The sequence below is a fragment of the Piliocolobus tephrosceles genome, chromosome 8 (genome assembly GCF_002776525.5).
Source record: "Piliocolobus tephrosceles isolate RC106 chromosome 8, ASM277652v3, whole genome shotgun sequence".
Lineage (NCBI taxonomy): Eukaryota > Metazoa > Chordata > Mammalia > Primates > Cercopithecidae > Piliocolobus > Piliocolobus tephrosceles.
This window is the reverse complement of record NC_045441.1, coordinates 95,775,183-95,800,272: the sequence shown is the minus strand read 5'-3', so window position 1 is coordinate 95,800,272 and position 25,090 is coordinate 95,775,183. Positions and strand designations below refer to the sequence as shown.

Here is a 25,090-nt window from a genome sequence, read left to right as displayed (position 1 = left end):
CACGTACAAACACCTTGGAAACATAAAAGCAAGACTACAGTAAGACTCTCCTGTAATCACATCCTGATAACCTCAAAAATAACTGCAGTGATGTTGAATATTTGGAGTATGGCTTCACATTTGGTCTTTCTAAAATGCTTATGCATTTGTCTCTCAACTGTTCCAGAGAACACACAGCAACATGGTAAAAAGCCTTGATGAACAATCAACCCAACTTATCAGAACTTTTAATTAGCCTACAATCTATTTTTATGCTACTTTTTCTTGAAAAATGGCAATTGATAAGAATGCATACTAATATGAGAGATTTACTCAAGAACCTTTTTATAGGGCATCTCCTAAGGTCCTACTTAATTCAGCTCAGTATCTGTTGCCTCTTATATCAACCTAACTGAACAGAGTGAAGCACTGAGACATCCTTCATTCATTCAATTCACTTCATTTACTACAACTTAAAAGTTGTTTTAGAAATATTTTTCAACAAATAACTGAATCAAAAAAATGATTTGTTAACCCTGAGGTAAGTAAAATATTCAACTAACCACTACTATTACTCAAAGACTCCTTTTAATCACAATGTTCCTATATTTGGTGGGGGGAAAGCTAGCTTCTGAGAAAACCAAATGAACATGAATCTGCTGATAAGTGAAACAACAGATGATCTTCACAAGTTAATTTCGCAATGGAATATTTGGGACTAAATATACTTTCTTGGGCCCATGTGAGTTTTTAATAAATCTTCCTCTTCTTTGAGGCACATTCACTTAAGATAGGTGGCCTGCAAATACTATTTCAATGTTAAAAAGCTTGACACAATAGCTCTTCATACCTTCGTGTTTCCATTTCCAGTAAGTAACACCTGGAACAGGTCTGTAATGTAACTGTGAAGCATGTGCTGGTGGTCATTGGTAACAGTCATGTTTGTCAACAATCTCAGTCCGGCCAGCTGCACAGCAGAGTTCAGAGGACCAGAGAAGACATCCTCACAGACTTGAATGATGTATATCTGAAGGCAGGGGAGGAATATGAGCATCTTAGAATCTCCAAAATTTTTCTACTGAACAGTCACTTTTCTGCACAGTGGAATAAGGCTACTGCTCAGGATGGAACTGACTCCTCAAAAAATATGACATTTCTATCTGACCCTCAAATGTTGCTGACTTTTTAAAAGCTTCCTTTGGTAATTCCAGGCACAGTGCTTAGCATTTTACAAATACTCCTCACTTAATCCTGAAGACAACTCTAATGAGGTGTGTGTTATACCATTATAGCTTTCTTGCAGACAAGGACTTTTAAGTCTTTGAGGAGCTCGGGTCCCCTGCCCAATGTCAGACAGCAGGTGGGGATGCAATAGCCAAGCCCAGAGATCATGCTCTTAACAGCAGTGGCCTCTCCCTGGCTGGAGGCCTCCCAGCTTAGTCTACCTTTCTGTTTCAACTGGTCTGTGCACACTAGGATCAGGGAAGATGAGAGGCCATTTTGTGTCACGGTAAGTACCTTAGCAGTAGGGTCTAGAGAGCTACATCATTTCCGAAGTAAAGAATGGGAGGATAATGTGAAACAGAATCTTTCCCTAGAATTAATCCTATCAAAAGTAAGCAGAACAAAATTATACTTGGCCTAAGGTTCTTATTTACCTAGCTGTGTGTGTGTGTGTGTGTATATATATACACACATACATATATATATATATTACATATATATATATGTAATTTACCCCTTCATAATATTGTTAACTATCACTGGCAAAAAGTAATGCAATGCTGTAGTACTCCTGTATCATACATGACAGAACTAAACTCAGTGTGATGGAAACTTTTCTGAAACTCTCTTTTCTGTGTCTGGCCATGAGCTTTCTTTTTTTCGGGGGGACAGGGTCTCACTGCCGCACAGGCTGCAGTGGCACAAACTCCACTCACTACAGCCTTGACCTCCCAGGCTCAAGTGATCCTCCTGCCTCAGTCTCCAGAGTAGCTGGGACTACAGGTGTGAGCCACCATGCCCAGCTAATTTTTGTATTCTTTGTAGATACAGAGTTTCACCATGTTGCCCGGGCTGGTCTCAAACTGTTGAGCTCAAGCAATCCACCTGCCTCAGCCTCCCAAAGTGCTGGGATTACAGGTGTGCACCACCATGTCCAGCCTGGCCATGCAATTTCTAGCTTAGAAAAATGATGTTTTACAGATAACTGCTATTCACTTAAGCAAATCTGAACTCCACCAAAAGTTCTAACTGCTAAGAAAATTTTCCTAATTTGAAGTGGTAAGAAGTTACCGACTGTCCCATAAACAATTATTAATTTTTTAAAAACCCCAAATGTATCCATGTTACCATAGAAACTAAACAGCAGTAAAGCAAAGAGAGATTAAACTTTTAATCTGGTTTCAAGATCTAAATTACATTTATTTTTAGAGACAGGGTCTCACTCTGTCACCCAGGCTGGAGTGCAGTGGCATGATAACAGCTCACTGCAGCCTCAAATTCCCGTCTCAGTCTCCTGAGTAGCTGGGACTACAGGTGCATGCCACTATGCCCAGCTAATAATTTTTTTTTTTTTTTTTTTAGAAATGAGGTCTCACCTAGCCTGGCCAACATGATGAAACCCCGTATCTATTAAAAATACAAAAAATTACAGGCATGGTGGTAGGCACCTGTAATCCCAGCTACTCAGGAGGCTGAGGCAGCAGAATTACTTGAACCCAGGAGGCAGGGGCTGTAGTGAGCTGAGGTTGCACCACTACACTCCAGCATGAGCAACATGAGCGAGACTCCCAAAACAAATAAATGGGGTCTATGTTGCCCAGACTGGTCTTGAACTCCTGGCCTCCAGCTATCTCCTGTTTTGGCACCCAAAGTGTTGGGATTACAGGTGTGAGCCACCACACCTGGCTGTAATTTACATTTGAAAGTCAACTGGTTCTCTTGGGTTATAATTTAATTATACATCCATCCTTTAAAAACAGGGCATTTATTTAGCTCTTTATAAATCATATATTTCTGTAAGAAGCTGATGTCTTTCAAAGCATTTCCTAAAATGTGTGGACTGTTTACAACCTTATTATATCTGAATCTTTTTACCATTTCAATTCTAATAACAACATTACCAAAGGGACAGCTTAGTTATTCCTGTAGCTGTGTCCACCTCATCTTGTTCTGTTCTCTTGGAATTCTCTCCGTCCCCAATTCTACCTGTAGAGTAACATTCTCAAGAGCCAGGTCAGACTCCACCTCTTACAGAAACTTTTGGATCAAATCTCTCCTTTCTATGTACTCAATAATGTTTTACTTACACTTTTCCTTAAAGGACTTCATTATGTTTTGCCTTGACTTACAATTATTTAAGAACTTGCCTTATCCTTCCTTCCACCTTTCTTAGAACAAGAGTTGCATCATGCTCATTTGCACCACAAAGCAGGAGTTTGATAAATATTGAATTGAAATAACGTAATTTAGCCAGGCGCGGTGGCTCAAGCCTGTAATCCCAGCACTTTGGGAGGCAAAGACGGGCGGATCACGAGGTCAGGAGATCGAGACCATCCTGGGTAACACAGTGAAACCCCGTCTCTACTGAAAAATACAAAACACTAGCCGGGCGAGGTGGCAGTGCCTGTAGTCCCAGCTACTCGGGAGGCTGAGGCAGGAGAATGGTGTGAATCCGGGAGGCGGAGCTTGCAGTGAGCTAAGATCCAGCCACTGCACTCCAGCACGGGCAACAGAGCGAGACTCCATCTCAAAAAAAAAAAAAAAAAGAAATAACGTAATTTCCTAATATTGCATTTTTCTGCTGACATTATCTGACCCTGACCTGGTTCCTTTAGCACCCTTAGATTAAACTGAACCCCAACTCCAAAAGTCTTGCTGGCTGCAAAAGTTAGAAGCAGCCTGGCTGCCCTCCTTCAGTGGAATATAAAGAAGCTCTTACAGATTTTGATTCCCACTCTAGAGCTTTTATCTAGATGACCACGGCAAGTGAACAGAAGCTGATGAGAGCTGTTAGAGTGTTTGAATTTGGTAGACCAGAAGTCCTGAAACTCAGTCAGATGTTGCAGTACCAATTCCAAAAGACCATTAGGTGTAATCAAGGTTCATGCATGTGGGTCAACCCCGTGGAGACATACATTTACTATGGCATTTATAATAGAAAACCACCTTATTCTATACTGCTGACTCAGATGTAACTGGGGTAATGGAAGCTGTTGGAGGGAATGCATCTACTTTCAAGAAAAGTGACAGTTTTCACTACCGGCACAATCTCTGGGAGCCATTTGGAGTATGCTCCTGTAGCAGATCACACTGTTTACAAACTGCCTGAAAAACTGGACTTTTAAACAAAATGCTGCCATTGGTATCCCATATGTTACTGCATATAGAGCTCTGATTCACAGTGTCTGTATGAAATCTGGAGACTGGGTTCTGGTTCATGGGGCTAGTGGAGTTGCTGGAGTAGCAACATGCCAAATGGTTAGAGTTTATGCCTTAAAGGTTTGCGGCACAGTTGGTATTGAGACGGACAAAATACTTTTGCAAAATGGAGCCCACAAAGTGTTTAATTACGAAGAAGTTAATTATGTTGATAAAATTAAGAAATGTGTGGTAAGAAAGGAACTGATGTGATTATTGAAATAATAGCTAATATAAACCTTAGTAAAGCTGTGAATTGTTTGTCATATGGAAGATGAGTAACAGGTGTTGGCAACAGTGGTACTATTGAAATAAACCCACGGGACACTATGGCAAAAAAGTCTAGTAAAATTGTCGTTACTCTATTTTCCTCAACCAAGGAGGAATCTCAGCAATTTGCAGTAGCCTATCAAGCTGGAATGGAAACTGGTTGGCTGAAACTTGTAATAGGTTCTCACTATATGTTGGAGAGGCCTCCCAGGCTCATGAAAATATCTCTTATGGCAATGGGGCTACTGTAAAAATGATTCTTCTCTTTTGATGATTCTTTCATGGATTTCAGAGGTTATCTTTTGCCCAGTTTTACTTACACAATCTTTTGTTTAATTAACATTGTGAGTTTCTTATGTGTAAAAAGTAAGATTTTTCTTTGGAGAACTGAGGAAGTAGAGTAAAACTTATTTTACGGCTGGCAATATATTTTTTACCTTCTATTTCAAATCAAGAAATCTTCACAGTACAAAAGAGCACGCTAGTGGTTTTCTGGCATTGGGGTGCATTCCAGAAGTTCTTAACTGATACTTTATTAATTCTATACCTTTGATTAAAACATGCTAATTCAAAATAAGGTTCTCAGTTTCCAAGGACGTCCAATCCTACTTACCTTTATAAAGGTTCTTTTGTATCTGATTAGCCATAACTGTATTGGACTCTAAAGATTTTCTGGACTAAAAAAAGACCCCTATTCCAAACTAATCTCATCTGGATCTTTAAGTCTTGTGGAAGGTCAAGAATATATAATTTCCAGGGCACTTTGCTAGTTTTCCAATATTTTCCCAAATATTAGAATATCTACTTCTTTGGATATTCTAATTGATTGTCAATGACCCCATATATTCTGTGAGAACAGCAACCTTATCTTTCGTATGACACTTGGTACATAGCCTCCAAACTGGTAATACTTCTTGACTGATCAGATTTTCAAAGTAGATTTAGAGTTACCTGTTTGTGTGATAGGTGTCATATATTTTTATTGAAATTAATAAGCTCACCAATTTGACACATTAAGAATGGTTTGCTTTTGCTTCATAGCATAGTAATCTGTAATTCTGTAGAAAATTAAATTTTCTAGTCTATATAGTACTTGCCTCTCATCACTTCTGCATAGCTCCTCGCAGTTACTGCTTAGCAGTGTTCTGGGCTGGAAGTCTTTATCTAAACTAAATACAGAGATTAACTCTTACAAATCTTGCCATCAATATTATGTCCAAGGAAATAAAGTTTGGTTATTTGGTTTTTTCTTCATATGAGCACATCCTCCTGTCTCTTGTTTTGTGATTGTCTTGACCTGATTTGTTCTGTTGAATGACAATTTCTGGTTTGAACATGGGAGTCCTGTTTCAATAATGAACAGAAAACTGCTATTTTCTATGACTGAGGGGTATCACTGGGTTCTGGCTATATATGCCATGGCTGAAGTGTTTTAACTGTTAGCATTTACCAAATAAAGTATTTTTTTTTTTTTTTTACAGGTTAACTGTCTTATAAAGAACATTTTTGAAAAAAGCATTAAAGCAATGTCAGTAACACAAGTTAGCATTTTATGTGAATCCTAAAATGGAGGATTTCTCCCCATACAATGACATAAAGGAATAGTTATTCTGTAAAAGTCAGTTTAATCTATTTGCACATTTGCCTCATCCACTGAAAGAGCTAAAGCATACAGTGACTTAACGTTTCCCAATACACTCATACAGTACACTTAATTTCAAAGGTAAAACTAGCCAAACTATATGCATTAACAACCATATTTATGAATATGTAGCACTGGCTATGCTCTGAATGAATGTCTTGTAATACTAGTTCTAGTTCTAGCTCTAGCTGACACAAAGTCTTGTCCCAACTTTCAGCCAACTACATTCACTGGTTGGTGCCTATAGCCTTAAGGCTATTACTATCACCAGTGCCTGTGCCTGATGTAAAGTAGAGGATAACCTGTAGAATAAACAAGCATTATTTTACTGAAACAAAACTCTTATTGTACCTCTTATTGGCTAGTTCAGGTCCCTCCCTCTTTTGTCTTATTCTCCATTCTTCTAAAGGTAATCCTTGGCTGTAAAATTACAAAGGACAGTCTACTGAAGTTTCATTACTCATCTTTTTGTTATTTTTTCTTTTGTTTATAGAAAACCTTATACTTTTGGGATTTTCAGTCAACTTACCTTTATCTTGATTTGATTTTCAACATTCACACTCAGGTTATTTAGTGCATTTAAAGCTTTCTCTTTAATACTCTGGTTGGAATGGTTGATTTTGTTTCCAACAATTGGAATACCACCCAATTCACGAATAATAGCCTACGAGGGAAAAACAAAACAAAACAGGACTGGAACTTCAGTACGCATCTCCGTTCACTGAATTCTTCGCATCCACAAATACAATTAAAAATCAATGGCTTTTTGGAAATATCTTTCCCATATACAAATATTTAATTCAGATTTTTAAAAAATCTCACTACCCATACTTTTATAGGTAAAGAAAATCCATTGAAAACAAAATTAAGATATATAATTACTTAAACTGCAGTGTTGAGAAATACAATAAAAATTTACAGAGGTACTACAGCGATCTTGAAGCAACTTACAAATAAAATTATTTTTCTTTGAGATGAATTATATGACTTCTCCATTATAGGCAAAACTGGAAAAGTGTTACAATTTAGAATACTAAAGTTAGTATTTTAATTTAGAATACTACAGTAGTGTTTTGCTAACATGTATTATTTGAAACACTAATCCCTCAAAATGTTGAGATGTTCCATAAAAATAAGTGGGGGGGGGGTTCCCATGGTTATATAAGTTTAGGAAAATCTAAGTATAACAAGAGTAAGCATGTTTCTTTAATATGTTCATGTGCATTGGGAATCTTGAAGAGGTGTGTGTTGATGATAGTATGTCTATGAACTATACACAAAAAGAGGGTCATTTTTCAGCAGTGGAAATGGTGGGAACACGCTGATATCTTGCAGAATCAGATTCCACACAGTTTGAAAAATGGTACCCAGGGCCAGGCGTGGTGGCTCACACCTGTGATCCCAGCACCTTGGGAGGCCGAGGTGAGCAGATCACTTGAGGTCAGGAGGTCGAGACCAGCCTGGCCAACATGGTGAAATCCCATCTCCACTAGAGATACAAAAATTAGCCAGGCGTAGTGGCTGGTGCCTGTAATCCCACTACTGGGGAAGTAAAGGCAGGAGAATCGCTTGAACCTGGGAGGAGGTTACAGTGAGCCAAGACTGCACCACTGCAATCTAGCCCAGGCAACAGAGTGAGACACTGCCACAAAAAAAAAAGAAAAAAAAAGAGAAGAGAAATGGTACCCAAATATTCAGAGGAAAAATAATGTGGGAGCTCTTATAGGTAGTTGCAATAATATATTACCATGTACCTTTGGCCCAAACATTGAAAGAAATAAACTGCTTTAATTCTTATAAGAAAAATATGCTAAAAATGATTCTTGTCAAGTCAAGACATGCTATTAAAAAGATTGCCATCATCTATCTACTTTTTACAAATAGCTCAATACTCCATTTTACCGTTAAGGGTGATCTTAGCATTAAAAGAGAAATAAACTTTCCCTTTACAATTTCAAGTTCTTTCAAAGGACTTGCAGTTACTAGAAAGGTTTTTTTTTTTTTTTTTTTTAAACTGTACTGTTACAGCAGATGAAGGTACTACAATTGATGGTGAGGGCACTGACCCCCACTCCTCAAGAAAGTACTTCTCCAGTGGGTACTGGCCTACTCTGACTGCAACTTATTTCAGAGGAATACAAAATTATGCCATCAGAAATACTCCTTTAAAGGTAGGCTGACACATTAATCACTGGCTATTGTTTTTGCTTGTCTAGTGGCCCTCTTTCCACGGGGGCAGATGTGGCATCTCCTCTGTCCCACACAATCCCTGCTGGGATTGTTGTTCACTTGTATTCACAGCCATCCCTGCTACTTAGCTGTAGGCTGCTTATGTGAACCAGGCTTCATAAACATGGGCGATGGTCCCTTGATTGATCCAGAGATTGCCCCAGAGACTGATCCAAAGAGCACTGGATCCTAGAAGAACAACTGTACCTTTTGGATCATGAGCTACAGAGATGAAGGCTTAGAGAGGCTAGTGGCTTTCTTTCAATCCTTGTGAAGAAAACCACTTTGTGGCCAGAAAGATAAAGACCAATACATAAAATTGAGCGGCCATAAGCAGAGCCAAGAGGTAGAGAAAGAGAGAACTCTGATAACTCTTTCTGCGACCTTGAACTGGACTCAGTTGTGCCTGAAATCTGCTATTCTTTGCTGTCTAAGTTAGCTGAGCTCAATATTTTCCCTGTAAAGCTTGAAATAATTTAAGGTGAATTCCGTCATTTATAACTGAAAGAGTAGGTAATACACAAAGATTCTCTATCTCCCTATACATCTATAGAGCTTTACAGTAAACCTTGCCATTCTGGAGAAAGCTAGGCTAAAAATACAATAAATTCAAAATAATTTTGTACTTATGACAATGTTAACAAAGGGCATTAGCTGAAAACAATTACTTTTTTTTTTTTTTTAACTATTTTCTCATGCTGGACGGTTGTTAGAAAGAGTAGGAAGAAGGACATGTTCAAATTAAGCTCTTTAGTCTTAGTTTTAAGTCTCCATTTGCAGGAGCCATTTACATTGATTAGTGGTTATCAGAGTGTGGTCCAGGGACCACCTGCATCAGAATCATACTCAGACCTATATACAATTTAAAGTATGTACTTAAATGTTAGATGCATTATTGTTTTACTGAAGCACTGCTGAATTTTAAATAATTTAAAAGGCCATGACATGCTAAACGTTGATTAGATATACTTATGAATGTGATGCCAGTGACCAACTTCATAGGGATCTACAATCGCATTAATAATCATATTACTATTAGGCTGTGTTTTTCAGAAGTAAACATTATGTTTTAAGTATAAGTAGCCACATTGCACAGATGAGGAAATTGAAGCTCTCTCAGAGAGAGAGAAGTTAAGTAATTTATTCAGGGTCACAATTACTGCTAGTGTGTAAGAACGGAAAGATCCTGCTTGCTGAGTTGAGGTACTTACTTGGTTAACTGAAAAGGCTGCATTGTTACCCAAAGTAATCAAAGCTCTTTCAATAATTACAGGATCCTCAGTCGACTCCAGGAGGTAAAGGAGTTTCTGAAGTTGTGCAGCATTTAGAACATCATCATATGAACAATCAGTTAAGTCTTCTGCATAAGAAGAAAGTTATTTGAAGTTAATCTAAAATCAATATGAGATTATTTTTGAGACAGGCTCTCACTCTGCCACCCAGGCTGGAGTGCGGTGGCATGATCACGGCTCACTACAACCTCGATCTCCTGGGCTCAAGTGGTCTTCCCGCCTCAGCTTCCCAAGTAGGTAGGACCTGTGGTCCTAGCACATGCACCACGTCTGGCTAATGTTTAAAATTTTTTGTACAGATGGGGTCTCACTATGTTGCCCAAGCTGGTCTCAAACTTCTAACCTTAAGAAGTCCTCCTGCCTTGGCCTCCCAAAGTGGTGGGATAACAGTATGAGCCACTGTGCCCAGTCTGTTTTTTAAAATTTTAAAAACAGTATCGAATACCTACTTGTATGGCAGGCACAGTATCAAGCACTTTACATCCTTAGGAAGAAGATACTGTACTACTCTCAATTTACAGCTGGGAAATGTAGGCTTATAGATACCAAGAAATTAACCATGGTCACTTGGCATATGGCTGTTAGTAAGACACTTCATGCAAACGCTATATACCTCAAATGCTGATAACATTTTCTGTTTTTCCTTTCAAAAACCAGGTACACCCATCCAATGGAACACTTACCTATAAACAGATTAACTAGGAAATATGATTTGCGTTAAGGAGATCTTTTCTGAGCACATCAGATAGAAGGAAAGCTATGGGAGTAAACCAATCTTTTTGCTAGTGTGGCATTTTTGTCTGATTTATACAAGACATGTTGACTAGGATACTAGAATAGTCCTGCTGGTGGTGATGACAAAAGAAAAGCTGACATTTTGAGGAAGAGCTAGGATAGCAAAATGCTGGATCTGCTCAATGATGTTCAGAACTTATGGCTGTACCTTAAAAAAAGCCCTCTTTATAGAAATCACCACAGGAAGAACAGAAGCCATTTTATAACACTCTTATTGGGGTGGTTGGGGGGAGGGGAAAGGGTAGGGTGAGGAGGAGGTTACACAACAATAGGTGCTACATGATCTCAAATCTGTGTTTTTTTCTTTAAGAAAAAACACACGAAATTGTTAGGCTGGGCATAGTAGCTCATCTCTGTATCCCAGCACTTTGAGAGGCAGGAGAATCACTTGAGGCCAGTGGTTCGAGACCAGTCTGTACAACATAATGAGACCCTGTCTCTATTAAAAAAAAAAAAAAAAAAAAGTAAATAAAAATGTTAAAAGTGGTTATCTGTGGGTAGTGGGATTATGAAGGACTTTTATTTTCTACCCTGTACTCAACAGTGCTGTTTTTTTCCCCAATAAACATGTATTATTCCAATAAACATGTAACATAAAATAACTAAGTATATTGCTTAAAGAATCACGGCCGGGCGCGGTGGCTAAAGCCTGTAATCCCAGCACTTTGGGAGGCCAAGACGGGCGGACCACAAGGTCAGGAGATCGAGACCATCCTGGCTAACCCGGTGAAACCCCGTCTCTACTAAAAAATACAAAAAACTAGCTGGGCGAGGTGGTGGGTGCCTGTAGTCCCAGCTACTCGGGAGGCTGAGACGGGAGAATGGCGTGAACCCGAAAGGCGGAGCTTGCAGTGAGCTGAGATCCAGCCACTGCACTCCAGTTTGGGCGACAGAGCGAGACTCCATCTCAAAAAAACAAAAAAAAAAAGAAGACTCACACACAAAAAATAAATAAAATAAAGGGACAAGTATAGATTATGTATGGCAAACAATGTGTGATATGTGATATATAATATGTGATGCCCTGAGGAAGTCAAATAAGAAATGTTAAGAAAATGTCACAGCTATGAAGCCAGAATATTCTCACTACCAAGTCTTAATCGAGACCTTTTACTTTTGAATCCACTGTCGGCCTCATTAACACCTTATAAAACAGGGTTTCACCCCAAGAATACCTGAAAAGATAAAGGAAAGAATGATAAAAACACAGCTTTTCAGAATGGAAAGAATTTGGGGTTCATTCAAACCTCTCATTTTACACAGGAAGAAACTGAAGCCAGGATTGTTCAAGGATCTGCCTAAAATCACAGTGGTAGCTAGAAGCAGAAACCAGAGAAATGAAAAATTAAAGTTACAAGTAAGTCACTTACTATTTTTTGGGGTTTAGTTTTCTCATCTGTAAATAAAAGGGTTTGCTTAATACTGTAACTGGCTCCAGAGTTTCCTACATAGCCCTGAAGTTGTATGATTTCATATACACACGCATACATACACGTGCACATGCATGGCAGAAATGTGATAAATTTAACTCATCTATATTTGAGATATTTCAAAATCATACTACTTTGTTACATGTTATCTCATAAAGTCATTTTTAAAAAGCTTACAGACTGGGTGCGGTGGCTCATGCCTGTGATCCCAGCACGTTGGGAGGCTGAGGCGGGCGGATCACTTGAACTTAGGAGTTTGAGACCAGCCTGGCCTCAGAGATGGTGAAACCCCACCTCTACTAAAAATAGAAAAAAATTAGCCAGGTGTGGTGGAGGATGCCTTGTAATCCCAGGTACTTGGGAGGCCGAGGCAGGAAAATTGCTTGAGCCTGGGAGGCGAAGGTTGCAGTAAGCCGAGATTGTACCACTGCACTCCAGCTTGCGTGACAGAAGTGTAACCCTGTTTTTTATTTTTTTTTTAAGAAAAAAAAAAAAGAAAGAAAAAAAGAAAAAAGCTTATAGATGTATAAATTCCTTATAAATAGCCATTTAAAATTTCTCTAGGGATTAAATCACTGAAAGTAAAATTTCATGGTGTTATATCATAGAATTTTCACTTGGTGGGAAGAGGCACAGTGTGGTAGTTAAAAGTAAGGCAAGGCTGTGGAGCCAGCTTGTTTAGTTCAAATTCCCAAACAAGCTGCTTACCAGGTAAGAGACTTAGGCTCTCTCAGCCTCAGTTTACTCATCTGCTAAGTGGGAGTTAATAGTGCCTACCTCAAAGCACTTTTGTACCTAGAATATTTAAAGTGCCTAGTATATTTATTATTTTCATTAATGGGACACAGAGCCGATTAATAGCAAAAGTGGCTTTAGAATCCAGATCTTTTTACTCCTACATTACTTATTCCCCCCAACCATTATTCCTCCTAGTATATTAAAAAAAAATGAGGCTAGCCAGGTGCAGTGGCTCACGCCTGTAATCCCAACACTTTGGGAGCCTGAGATGGGTGGATCACGAGGTCAGGAGTTCAAGACCAGCCTGGCCAAGATGCTGAAACCCTGTCTCTACTAAAAATACAAAAATTAGCCAGACATGGTGGCATGTGCCTGTAATCTCAGCTACTCAGGAGACTGAGGTAGGAGAATTGCCTGAACCCAGGTGGCAGAGGTTGCAGTGAGCCAAGATTGCGCCACTGCACTCCAGCCTGGACCACAGAGCAAGACTCTGTCTCAAAAAATATAGAATAATAATGATAATAATAATAATAATGAGCCTATATTTTAATTATGTAAATTGTTTGAATTTCTAATAAAAACCATATATTGGCCTGACACGGTGGCGGTGGCTCACACCTGTAATCCCAGCATTTTGGGAGGCCAAGGCAGGCAGATAACCTGAAGTCAGGAGTTCGAGACCAGCCTGGCCAACATGGTGAAGCCCCGTCTCTACTAAAAGTACAAAATTAGCCAGGAGTGGTGGCACATGCCTGCTGTCCCAGCTACTCAGGTGGCTGAGGCAGGAGCATCGCTTGAACCTGGGAGGCAGAGGTTGCAGTGAGCCGAGATCGTACCACTGCACTCCAGCCTGGGCGACAGAGGAAGACTCCATCTCAAAACAACAAAACAAAACAAAACAAAAACCATGTATTACTTTTTAGTAAAGAAATGTAAAACTTAAAACTCCAAATAAATTTTACAGGAGGGCGATCATCAAATACTCAGCTCTTCCACTGGTGAGTTTTTGGACTACTATTACACAGGTGAGGCAGTCAAACACCATGTGTTCTACTTCCCATCTAGCTTTGTGCCAACAAGACTGTGAAAGAAACGCTCAGTGGTTCATTGTCTCCTCCAGTAAATCAAGGAGAAATTATAATTCTCAAAGGGAATGAAAAGTAACTACCACATTATAACACAGCAAGACACATTTCAAGATAACTGTCATGGTTCAGAATCTTTCCAACTGCGAACACAATATGGCTGTTTATGTAGTCTTAGGCCCTTCAGTAAAATTATCTTCTCACTACAGAACTCCTAGTTTTTAAAGTGAATTCCTAATTTTTAAAGTGTTTATAGCTACCATGAATGATATATATTTTTTGAAACAGGGTCTCATTCTGTTAAAATCTTTTCAACTAAAGTTTTAAGTTGTTAATGCATGTATACAAGAAGTTATTGGTCTGGGTATATTGACTTATACTCAAGATATTCTATAAACTCATCGCTTCTAGTAGTTAGTTAATTCTCTTGGATTTTTCCAAGTAAATCATTATGCCTCCTACAATTATAATTCTGCCTCCTTTCTAATGTTTATACATCTTGCTTTTTTCTTATCAAGTTATGACTCCAGAAGAATGTTGAATAATAGCTGTGATAGCAGACACTGTTGTCTTGTTCTTGAGTTTAATAAGGATGTCTTTAGTAAGGATAACAGTGTGTCTATTAAATATAATATTTGCTTTTGGGTTTTGATGGATGCACTTCATTAACTTAAGAACATTTCTTTCAATTTATTCCTAACTTGCTGCAAGTTTTTATCAGAAATGATACAATTTTTTTTTCTTTTTTTTTTGTTCAGAGTCTTCAGCTATGGAAAGAAATAATATTTTAATGCCTTTTTACTATGAGGTCATCATGTGGCTTTTCCTTTTTCTAATATGACTCCTCCTTCCATGTCCATTTGGCCTTGGTATATTATTACTTTAATCCCCTGACAGATTTGATTTGCTAATATTTTAAGATTTTATATCTTTATTCGTAGTTGAGATAGATTTATACTTTTTCATACTACCCTTGTCAAGTTTTGGCATTAGACTGTTGGATGAATTGGGACTGTTTCCATCTTTTTCAATGCTCTCAAACCATGTTAGTACAAAAATTATTTTTATTTTATTTTATTTTTTAAGATAGAGTCTTGCTCTTTTGCTCAAGCTGGAGAGCAGTAGCACAATCACAGTTCACTGCAGCCTTGACCTCCTGGGCTCAAGGGATTCTCCCACAACAGCATCCTGAGTAGCTGGGACTACAGGTGCACACTACCATGCCTGGCTAATTTCTGTATTAAATTAGGGGTTTCACTATGTTGCCCAGGCTGGTTTTGAACTCTGGGCTCAAGCGATCCTTCCACTTCAGCCTCCCAAAGGGATTAGGGGTGTGAGTTTAAAACAAAGACAAGATCGCCACTGCACTCCAACCTGGGCAGAGCGAGACTGTGCCTCAAAAACAAAGAAAAGATCATCTTCTGAAATCTAAGCGTGATGATGACTGTAATAGTCTATTCTCATGCTGCTATGAAGAACTGCCCAAGACTGGGTAGTTTATAAAGGAAAGAAGTTTAATTGATTCACAGTTCTGCATGGGTGGGGAGGCCTCAGGAAACTTACAATCATGGTACAAGGGGAAGCAAACACTTCCTTCTTCATAGGCAGCAGGAAAGAGAAGGAGTGCGGAGGAAAGGGGGAATCCCCATATAAAACCATCAGACATCCTGAGAACTCACTATTATGAGAACAGCATGGGGCGGGCTGCCCCCGTGATTCAGTTACCTCCCACTGGGTCCCTCCAAGTGGGAGGTAATGTAGGGATTATGGGATTACAATTCAAGATAAGATTCGAGCTGGGCACGGTGGCTGATGCCTGTAATTCCAGCACTTTGGGAGGCTAAGGCAGGCATATCACTTTGCCAACATGGTGAAAACGCGTCTCTACTAAAAATACAAAAAAAAATTAGCCAGGTACGTGGTGTGTACCTGTAATCTCAGCTACTTCGGAGGCTGAGGCAAGAGAATCGCTTGAACCCGGGAGGCAGCGGTTGCAGTGAGCTGAGATCATGCCACTGCACTCCAGCCTGGGTGACAGAGTGGGACTCTTTCTCAAAAAAAAAAAAAAAAAAAAAAAGATTTGGGTGGGGACACAAAGCCAAACCATATCGATGACGAAATGAGCATTTCTTAAGTCTTCTTCAGTGATAAAGGTGTAGCCTCAGGAAGAGGGACTGTGAGCAAATTATTTTTTAAGCTGCCTTACCTAAGATAATGATGATTATGGGAACTGGTAAATTTAAGTTTAAAAGACTTTGTCCACATTCGTCAGGTTGAGTCAGTAAAACTGAGAAGATACCTGAGTCTAGGACACCTTCCCAATGTACTTATACAAAAATATCTCTGACATGGGCAAAGACAACAAATTAGGCTTTGTAAATGCTATGATTTGAATGTCTCTTGCAAAACTCATGTTGAAACTTAATTCCCAATGTGGCAGTATTGAGAGGTAAGGCCTTTAAGAGGTGACTGCATCATGAGGGGTCTGTCCTCATGAATGAATTAATCCATTCATGGATTAATGAGTAGGACTGGTGGCTTTATAAGAACAAGAGACCTGAGTCAGCATGTTAACACGCTTGCCCCTCTGGCCTTGGGATGCCCTATGCCACAACAAGAAGGTCCATACCAGCTACGGCCCCTCAATCTTGGACTTCTCAGCTTCCATAACTCTAAGAAATAAATTCCTTTCCTAATAAATTACCCAGTTTCAGGTATTCTATTATAAGCAACAGAAAATTGACTAATACAGTAAGAGTAAATACAAATCTTAAAAAAAAAAAAAAAAAAAGTTGAATTATACCTAGTGCCAAAAGTGAAAGAGACCTTCTCCTTCCACTCCCTTTTCCTTAAAGCATTCCCTCGTGCAAACTTGTAATTAAAAATCCTTTGTTGGCCAGGTGAGGAGGCTCCATCCTGTAATCACAGCACCTCGGGATGCTGAGGCAGGAGGACTGCTTGAGCCTAATTCAAACCAGCCTGGGCAACAACACGGTGAAAACCTGTCTCTTAAAAAAATACAAAAATTAGCCAGGTGTGGTGGTGTGCGCCTGTAGTCCTGTTACTTAGGGGGCTGAGGTGGGAGGAGCCCAGGGAGGTGGAGGCTGTGATTGCGCCACTGCACGGAGCCTGGGTGACAGACTAAGTCCCTGTCTGAGAACAAAACAAAACTCCTTTTCCTGTTTCTTTGATACAAATGTAAATCTTTTTAAAAGCGAAATAAGCATTTGGGCAGTTTTACAGCCCAAGAAAGTCTTTCTTAAAAGCTTTGGTGCCTACTGTTTGAAGAAAGCCTACTCTGAAATCTACTCTTCCAGGAAGATAGAGCCCCAATCTCCCCAACTCTGTGAGTTTTTAGTCTGGGCACCTGGTTCCACATCATAAAGATATTTTTACTTTTCCTCTGGATAAAGGCAATTAGAGAACAACCACCCCAATTACCAGTAAATTTAGGATAAACTACACCTAGTGAATGGTACTGTCAAGTCATCTTACTTAAGGACAAATTATTTTTTATCTTGAGAACACGTACGTAATACGAAATCGTATTTCGTAATTTCGAAATACGATTACGTAAATCGTATTTCGTATCGGACAGATAGCTGGTTCTATCTGTCCAGCTACACTTAAAGGAATTAGAATTCTTCTTGCTATCCCATTAGCAAATCGCCCGTGATGTGTGAGGCAATCTAGTTTGTGCTTACTCAACAATGAAGCTGTTTAGTTCTCTTCTACAATTGTGGACAGGAGTTTCTTGGATGGCAGATATGTTATTTTAAATTATTTCCCTAACAGCTTCCATGATGTGAAACACGCCTTTGGAGGGTTTTACTGTACCGATCAACTTTTGAACAGAAACCGAATCAGGCATTTGTCCGCTGGGAGGGTGTCTCGCGCAGACAACTGTTCCCATTTCCAAAACACACACCAGGCTGGGAGGTCTTGGACCACTGTGACTCCCAGGTATCTCCCCTCTGAGGCCGGGCCGAGCGCCCGCACAACTGCCCCTTTGACGTCCCTTCTTCCAGGATACTTGCAAGCAGAGCTTCACTTATGGCTCCGGGCCCCTCAACAGCCCTTCCACAATCTGCAGAATCCCTTTGGTTACACAAAGGCCCGGAACAAGCTTTAAAGTGAGAGGCCATCAACAGGCTTTTAAGAAATCTAATCCTCCGCTGTGACGCAAAGCTCAAGCAGGAAAGCCAGGACAAGTTTTCACACCAGTATAGTGAACAAAGAAGGGGCGGAGGGGGCGGCCCAGCACCATGCACCCACACAAGTACTGCCTCTCCCTCTAGCTCGGCTCCTCATTTTATCCCGAGGACACGCAAGCCACCACCCAGGCCCGGGGAGCCCCCATGCCCAGTCCTCGCCCACCTGCCGGGCACCCCGCGGTCTCACCTGCAGACTTGGAAGGGCGCATCCCCAGCTCGCGGTCGCCCCGCCGCCGACCCCGGGTCAGTCTGTAAATGCAGTAGCAGGCGCCCGCGCCGAGGAGCAGGCCCGCCGCCACCCAGCCCGCGCCCCGGGGGCCACCCATTCTGCCGCCGCGGCAGAGCCGCAGCGATGGGCCAGGGCAGGAGGCTCCTGGGGGCCAGCGCGGAGGTCTCCAGCTCACGCGGACCCAGCCAACACAACAAACCGCGCGCGACCTGGAGGTGGAGAAAGGAAATGGGGCCTGAGCTCCGCCTCCCGGAAACGGCCCAGCTCAAAGTCTATAACCGCCCACTCCAGCCCGGCGCCTCCCGGCGGCTTCTCCTCGGCGAGGCGGGGCGGGGCGCTGGACGCCAGGAGGGGCGGCTCGGACGGTGCGCCCCACGCGGAGACGCCGAGGCCCTGAACCCGGAGCCGAGCTTCCCGTCGCTTCTCCTGTGGCATGAAGCAAGCCTCCCTCCCTCCTGCCCCGGGAAGCGGAGCGAGGGGCGGTGCCGCGTCCAGCCCCGCCCCCTGGTTGCCGGGACAACGCTCGCACGCACCCGGCCCCTAGTCCCAGCGCGGGGAGGGTACGACCGCAGCTTCTCCGTCAGGCCTTGGGCCATGGCCTCCCTACGCAATGCCAACCCGAGGCTGAAGAACTACTTCAAGGAGAACTACATTCCTCAGGTCTGCGAGGTACTGGACACGCGTGGCGGCGGACACGGACCGACGGTGGGGAATTTGAAGGGGGAGGAGTCAGGGAAGACGTCTCGGAGGAGGGACTAGGTTTAAGAGTTGGGGGAGGAGGGGGAAGGCGGGGCGGAATGCGAGAAAGTGAAGTCAAACTCGGACTTGTAGGCGATCTGGGCTGAAGATGCTGATCAGAGAGAAGACAGAGGGTGATGGTAGCTGCAAGTGGGGAATGGGTGACATCTCCCGGGGGAATGAGCACAAGGCCCAGATCGGAAACCCCAAACTCACCTTTTAAGGTTTGAACAAGAAGTGCCTGAGGAGTGGAGGAGGAGTGAGAAAGAAATGCCAGAGAGGCTGAGGAGGAAAATCAGCCGACTGTCATTATGAAGAGTGTTGTCAGAAGTAGGGAGTAGGCTCTGGTCACCTAAGATAAGGACCTGGATTCTGCCCAAGGTGAGCCTGAGGTTTCCATGGAACCATGAGTGCAGAAAATAGATGGAGGTTAGCTGAGGGGAGAGTGGAAGCTGATACCTTTGGTCAGTGTAGTCAGCCCTTTGTGAAGGTAAGGACCCTCTCAACCAGGATTGCCTTTAGACAACAGGAAGGACTACCCTTCCACCCCCATTATAATAGGAGGGAAGGAAGACAGGAAGGGATAGATACTAGGTTTTGTAGGTTTTTGGGGGTAGGAAGCTGAGAACGTTTGCCTTTGTTGACCTCTTTTTTTCTGTACAAATAGTTGATGAGATATTTTCCAAGAATGTGCGTGTTTGAGTGGGAATGGGGCTGTTGGTGCAGTAGGAGTTTCGAGCAAAGATACATTATGCGGAGAATGAGGGAGAGAGATGTCTAGGAAAGGAAAAAGGAGGTCCCAGCTGAGGGTAGTAACGCTCCTAGGCGGTTGGGAGGGCAATTTGGTAGAGACCCCCGTCTCCTTTTTGGATGGTAATTGAGAAATATTTATTAAAATGTTAAATACATGTACCCTTTAACCAAGCATTTCCACTTCTAGGGATCTACTTTAGAGAAATACTTGCACATGTGTTCAGAAGGATGTACAAGGATATTCATTATAACTTTGTTTCATAGTAAAAGTAGTAAATGACCTAGAGTAACTAAGTGAATGAGGTACTATGTAGAATAAAGTATATCTGTACCTACTAAGAAGAAATGCCCTCCAAGACATATTATTATCATCATTATTATTGAGACACGGGGTGTTGGTCTGCCACCCAGGCTAGAGTGTAGTGACTCCATCCTAGCTCACTGCAGCCTCAAACTCCTGGACTCAAGCCATCCTCCCACCTCAGCCTCCCAAGTAGCTAGGACTACAGGCATACACCATATGGGTGGCTCCCAACACATATTATTAAGTAAAAAAGAAAAAGTGCAAGTTGCTTAGCAACTGTCCATTCTGCTCTAGCTGTCTATCTGATTTCATGTATGTTGTATATGTGTTTATGTGTACATATATGTGTGTGTATCTATCTTTAAGACAATAGTGTATGCATAGAACCTATGCCAAACTTTTAATAAGAGATGTCTTGTGGAATGGTTTTGGGGGAGAAAATGGGGAATTCTAACTTTTTGCTCTATCCATAGCTGTATTGTTTTAATTTATTATAGTGGGTTTCATGTTGTACCTCTGTACAATTGTGCTTGAAAATATGTAGGAAGAATGGTACCCATCTTCCTGGTTGTGTGATTTTCTCAAGTAGTAGTCAGTAAACCAGATGTAGGTACAGAGATAACCAAGTTGACTTCGTCTGGGGTAGGAATTTGCCAGGCATATATTAATAGAATGGAAAGGCAGTAGTTTAGGGAGCTAAGATCGTGAGTATCTGAAGTGATGGGCCAAGGACTCTAAGGACTCAGTGGGAAATGAGAAAAGGATGTGATACTGATATATGTACAGAAAATGGAGACTCCTAAGAGGTGAGTGAAGAGAAGTAGAGGGAGTAATTAAATGAGGGAGCTGGAAACATAGGAGGTGGGGGTCAGAAAGTGGAATGTTTATATTTACAATTCAGGGTGCAGCCATTCTTAGTGATGACTCAGTCTGTGATACGGCGGTGCAGCAGGTGGAAGAAACAGACTTGAGAGTCAGGGTACATCAAGGAAGTGGTGGCCTCTTCTCATCTAGCCCGCCAGTTACTATAACATCACAAAGCTGCAATGAGGCAGTCCCCAGTTCCCCCTCTGGGTGAAAGCGCTCCTGGCTTGCCACCTTGTTCTGCACCCAGAGAGGAGGCCCTTATATGCATTCCCCATTGTCTAAGATCATATTCTCCTGAGAAGTCCTTCACTCACCTCTGCTACCACACTAGCAGCAAGAACAAGGGAGCAGTCTTCTGGGCCCCACACACCCACCTTAAACTCATTACCTATTTCTCCTAAGAGACTATCAAGATGAATTCCATTCTGCCTCATATCTATTCTGTCTGTACATTTATTCATCTGACTCAATTTCCCAGATGGGTTTTATACTTTTTTTTTTTTTTTTTTTTGAGATGGAGTCTTGTTCTGTCATCCAGGCTAGAGTGCAGTGGCACCATCTCGGCTCACTGCAATGTCCACCTCCTTGGTTCAAGCGATTCTCCTGCCTCAGCCTTCCAAGTAGCTGGGACTACAGACACCTGTCATCATGCTCGGCTAATTTTTGTGTTTTTGGTCGAGATAGGGTTTCACCATGTTGGTCAGGCTGGTCTCGAACTCCTCACCTCAGGTAATCCACCTGGCTCAGCCTCCCAAAGTGCTGGGATTACAGGTGTGACCCACCATGCCTGGCAGGTTTTATACTTTTCTAAAACCCATCTTCTGCAAGCTTTGGAATACATAAAAAACCTTTCATTAAAATTTTCCCTGTATATTTAACCTCTTCTGAATTTCATCTGCCTGTCCTAAATAAAACCTGATTGTCTACCTACAATATCATTTTCCTGCAAATGTCTTGAAAAGAGACTGATTTTTAAAAAATTCAGGCCTGGCCTGGTGGCTCATGCCTGTAATGCCAGCACTGTGAGGACCGAAGGCAGATGGATTTCTTGAGGCCAGGAGTTCAAGACAAGCCTTGGTGACATAGTGAGACCCTGTGTGTACAAAAAAAAAAAAAAAAGCTAACTGATCATAGTGGCTCACACCTGTAGTCCCCACCTCTTATGAGGCTGAGATGAGAGGATCACTTGAGCCCACGAATTTGAGGCTACAGTGAACTATGATTGCACCATTGCATTCCAGCCTGGGTGGTGGAGCAAGACCCTGTCTCTAAAAAAATAAAAAAATTAAAAAATTTTTAAACAATCCTGCTTGGTTCCCTGGGCTTACTGAATCTGTTGATAGATATTTTTCATCCGTTGTAGAAAATTCTTGGTTCTTTTCAAATAGTACTTCTATTCAGTTCTCTCTTTTCCTTTTGGAACTCCAATCGTAAATATGTTAGCTTTTTTTTTTCTTTACCTTGTTCTACACGCTTCTTTTGATCTCTTCTGCTTTTTCCCCATTCTTTTCCTCTTTTCGAGCTCAAGTTTGGATCTTTTTCATTGGTGGTTTTCAAGTTTGCTAATTTTGTTTTATGCTGTGTCCAGTCTACTCTTAAATACATCAAATGAAATCTTAATTTTAGACATGTTTTTCAGTTCTAGAATGACAGTTTGATTTTGAAATAAATTCTGATTATTAGAATTATGCATCTTTTCATTCGTTTTGCCTTTTTCTGTTTTTCTCTATTTGTTCCCTCCAAATCTGTTGAAATTTGATCCCCAGTGTTGGAGGTGGGGCCCAGTGGGAGGTATTTGAGTCATGTGGGCAGATCTCTCAAGAATGGCTTTGTGCTCTCCCCTGTGATAATGAGTGAGTTCTCTCTCTATTAGTTCACCCAAGAGCTGGTTGTTTAAAAGAGCCTCCCTCCAGCTGTTTCTCTTACTCCTTCACTTGCCATGTGACATGCAGGCTTCCTTTGCCTTCTGCAATGAGTAAAAGCTTCCTGAGGCCTTCACCAGAAGGCCTGGCAGATGCTGGCACCATGCTTCTTGTACACCCTGCAGAACCCTGAGCCACATACAACTCTTTTCTTTATAAATTACCCAGCCTCAGGTATTTCTTTATAGCAGTGCAAAATGGATTCACACACATGTTGATGGTTGTTATTTTAAAAGTATTGTTTGTTGCTCATATCTGCAATTCTAGCACTTTTGGAGGCCGAGGTGGGTGGATCACTTGAGGCCAGGAGTTCGAGACCAGCTGAAACCCTGTCTCTACTAAAAATACAATAATTTGCCGGGTGTGGTGGTGCACGCCTGTAATTCCAGCTATTCAGGAGGCTGAGGCATGAGAATCGCGTGAAACCAGGAGGCAGAGGTTGCAGTAAGCTGAGATCACACCACTATACTCCAGCCTGGGTGACAGAGTGAGACTGTGTCTCTAAAAAAAATAAAAAAAATAAATACATAAAGTGAAATCATTGTTTGTTAACTTGAATATCCAGATCATTTGTGGGTCTGCTTCTATTGCTTATTTTCTTCTGTTGATAATTCAAGACATTTTCCTGCCTTCGTACATATCTAGTAATTTCTTATTTTTATTGGACATTGTGTGAGAAAAGAACAATAGCAGCGCCAGATGATATACTCTTTTGCCAGCAAAGGTTAGTCCTTTCCTCTCTATAGGGTACAGAGCTCATTACCTCAGTCCAGGAAGGGATTGAGCTCTGTTGAGGTTGGACTATGGATTTATTTGGATTCAGTTTACATCTGGTTCATCCCTGTTCCTCAGACATAGCTCTTCTGGGCTTTTGATTGAGAAGCTAGCTAATCTCTGTCTCCTCAGACTGAAAGATTGTGAGATTTGGTTTTGCTCTTTGGAGGTATTTGAGCTTAGCTCTTTAGTTTCCCTTCTAGGCCCTCAACTTTATTATATATATTATATATAATTATATATAATATGTATATAATATATATTATGTATTATATAATATATGATAATATATATTATATAATATATATTATGTATTATATATTATATATGATAATATATATTATATAATATATGTAACAATTGGGGAATATAATATAGAATATATATTATACAAATTATATATTATATAATTATATATTACATAATTATATTTATATATTATATATTATATATTTATATAAATTATATATAATATATTAATACATAATTTATAATATATAAATTATATATAATACATAATTTATATTAATATATAATATGTAAGATATGTTCTACTTAATATATATTGTATATATAATATATGTTCTATATATAATATATTTGTATAAAATATTCTATATATTCTATATATATATTCCCCAATTTAAAACTTTTAATTTAAAATGCAAACTTGGGGAAAGCATAAAAATCACACACAAGCCTGCCACTTCACACTTGGAGGGTTGCACAGCGGCCGGGCAAAGGTTCCCAGACAGTGCAGCAGCCAGGCAGAGGCGCTCCTCACTTCCCAGACGGTGCCACTTCCCAGATAGTAGGGCGGACTGGCAGAGGCCTCCTCACTGCCCAGAGGGTGGGGCGGCCAGAGAGAGGCGCGCCTCACTTCCCAGACGGAGAGGCGGCAGGGCAGAGGCGCTCCTCACTTCACAGGTGGTGGGGCGGCCAGGCAGAGGCGCTCTTCATTTCTCAGAAGTTGGAGCCGCGGGCAAAGGCGTTCCTCACGTCCCAGACCATAGGGCGACCGGTCAGAGGCCCTCCTCACTTCTCAGACGGTGGAGCGGCTGGGCAGAGGCGCTCCTCACTTCTCAGATGGAGCAGCCGCTGTAGGCCCTCAACTTTAAAATCTGGCAAGTACATTGAAGGTTATGCTGGCTGTATGTTTGTGGCAGGCTTCATCTTCCTCCCTGAGATTATGAAAGGCTCAGTCTGCCTTGTAGGAGTTGATGTTCTAACTCCTCAGCCTCCTGTGTGAACACTCCCATAACTCACTGCCTTATGGGAGACAGTGGCCACACTTGGGGCACCTCAAGTTTCTAATCTCGTGTTAGCCCCGTGCCACCACCTTAAGCCTATTGATTTCTCTTCCCATTTGTAGACTTCCTCTGCCTGGGCCCAGCCCTGTCCTCTTTC

General features: G+C 41.2%; 2 protein-coding genes and 1 pseudogene across 2 annotated transcripts in view; 2 read left to right on the top strand and 1 right to left on the bottom strand.

Annotated features, from left to right (window-relative positions):
* Positions 1-18,767, bottom strand: part of ARMC10 (armadillo repeat containing 10) — a 23,960-nt gene extending 5,193 nt beyond the window's left edge. The window contains exons 1-4 of the mRNA XM_023192517.2: positions 18,284-18,767; positions 9,754-9,902; positions 6,843-6,977; positions 830-1,006 (exon numbers count right to left, since the gene is read on the bottom strand). Coding sequence (XP_023048285.2) covers positions 830-1,006; positions 6,843-6,977; positions 9,754-9,902; positions 18,284-18,422 — 600 coding nt within the window. The 5' untranslated portion in view covers positions 18,423-18,767. The remainder of the gene's footprint in view (positions 1-829; positions 1,007-6,842; positions 6,978-9,753; positions 9,903-18,283) is intronic.
* Positions 3,957-4,942, top strand: LOC111526677 (annotated as a pseudogene).
* A 365-nt stretch (positions 18,768-19,132) lies between the features above and the next one.
* Positions 19,133-25,090, top strand: part of FBXL13 (F-box and leucine rich repeat protein 13) — a 277,980-nt gene continuing 272,022 nt past the window's right edge. Inside the window, exon 1 of the mRNA XM_023192514.2 lies at positions 19,133-19,444. The gene's annotated coding sequence lies outside the window, so the exon portion shown is untranslated. The remainder of the gene's footprint in view (positions 19,445-25,090) is intronic.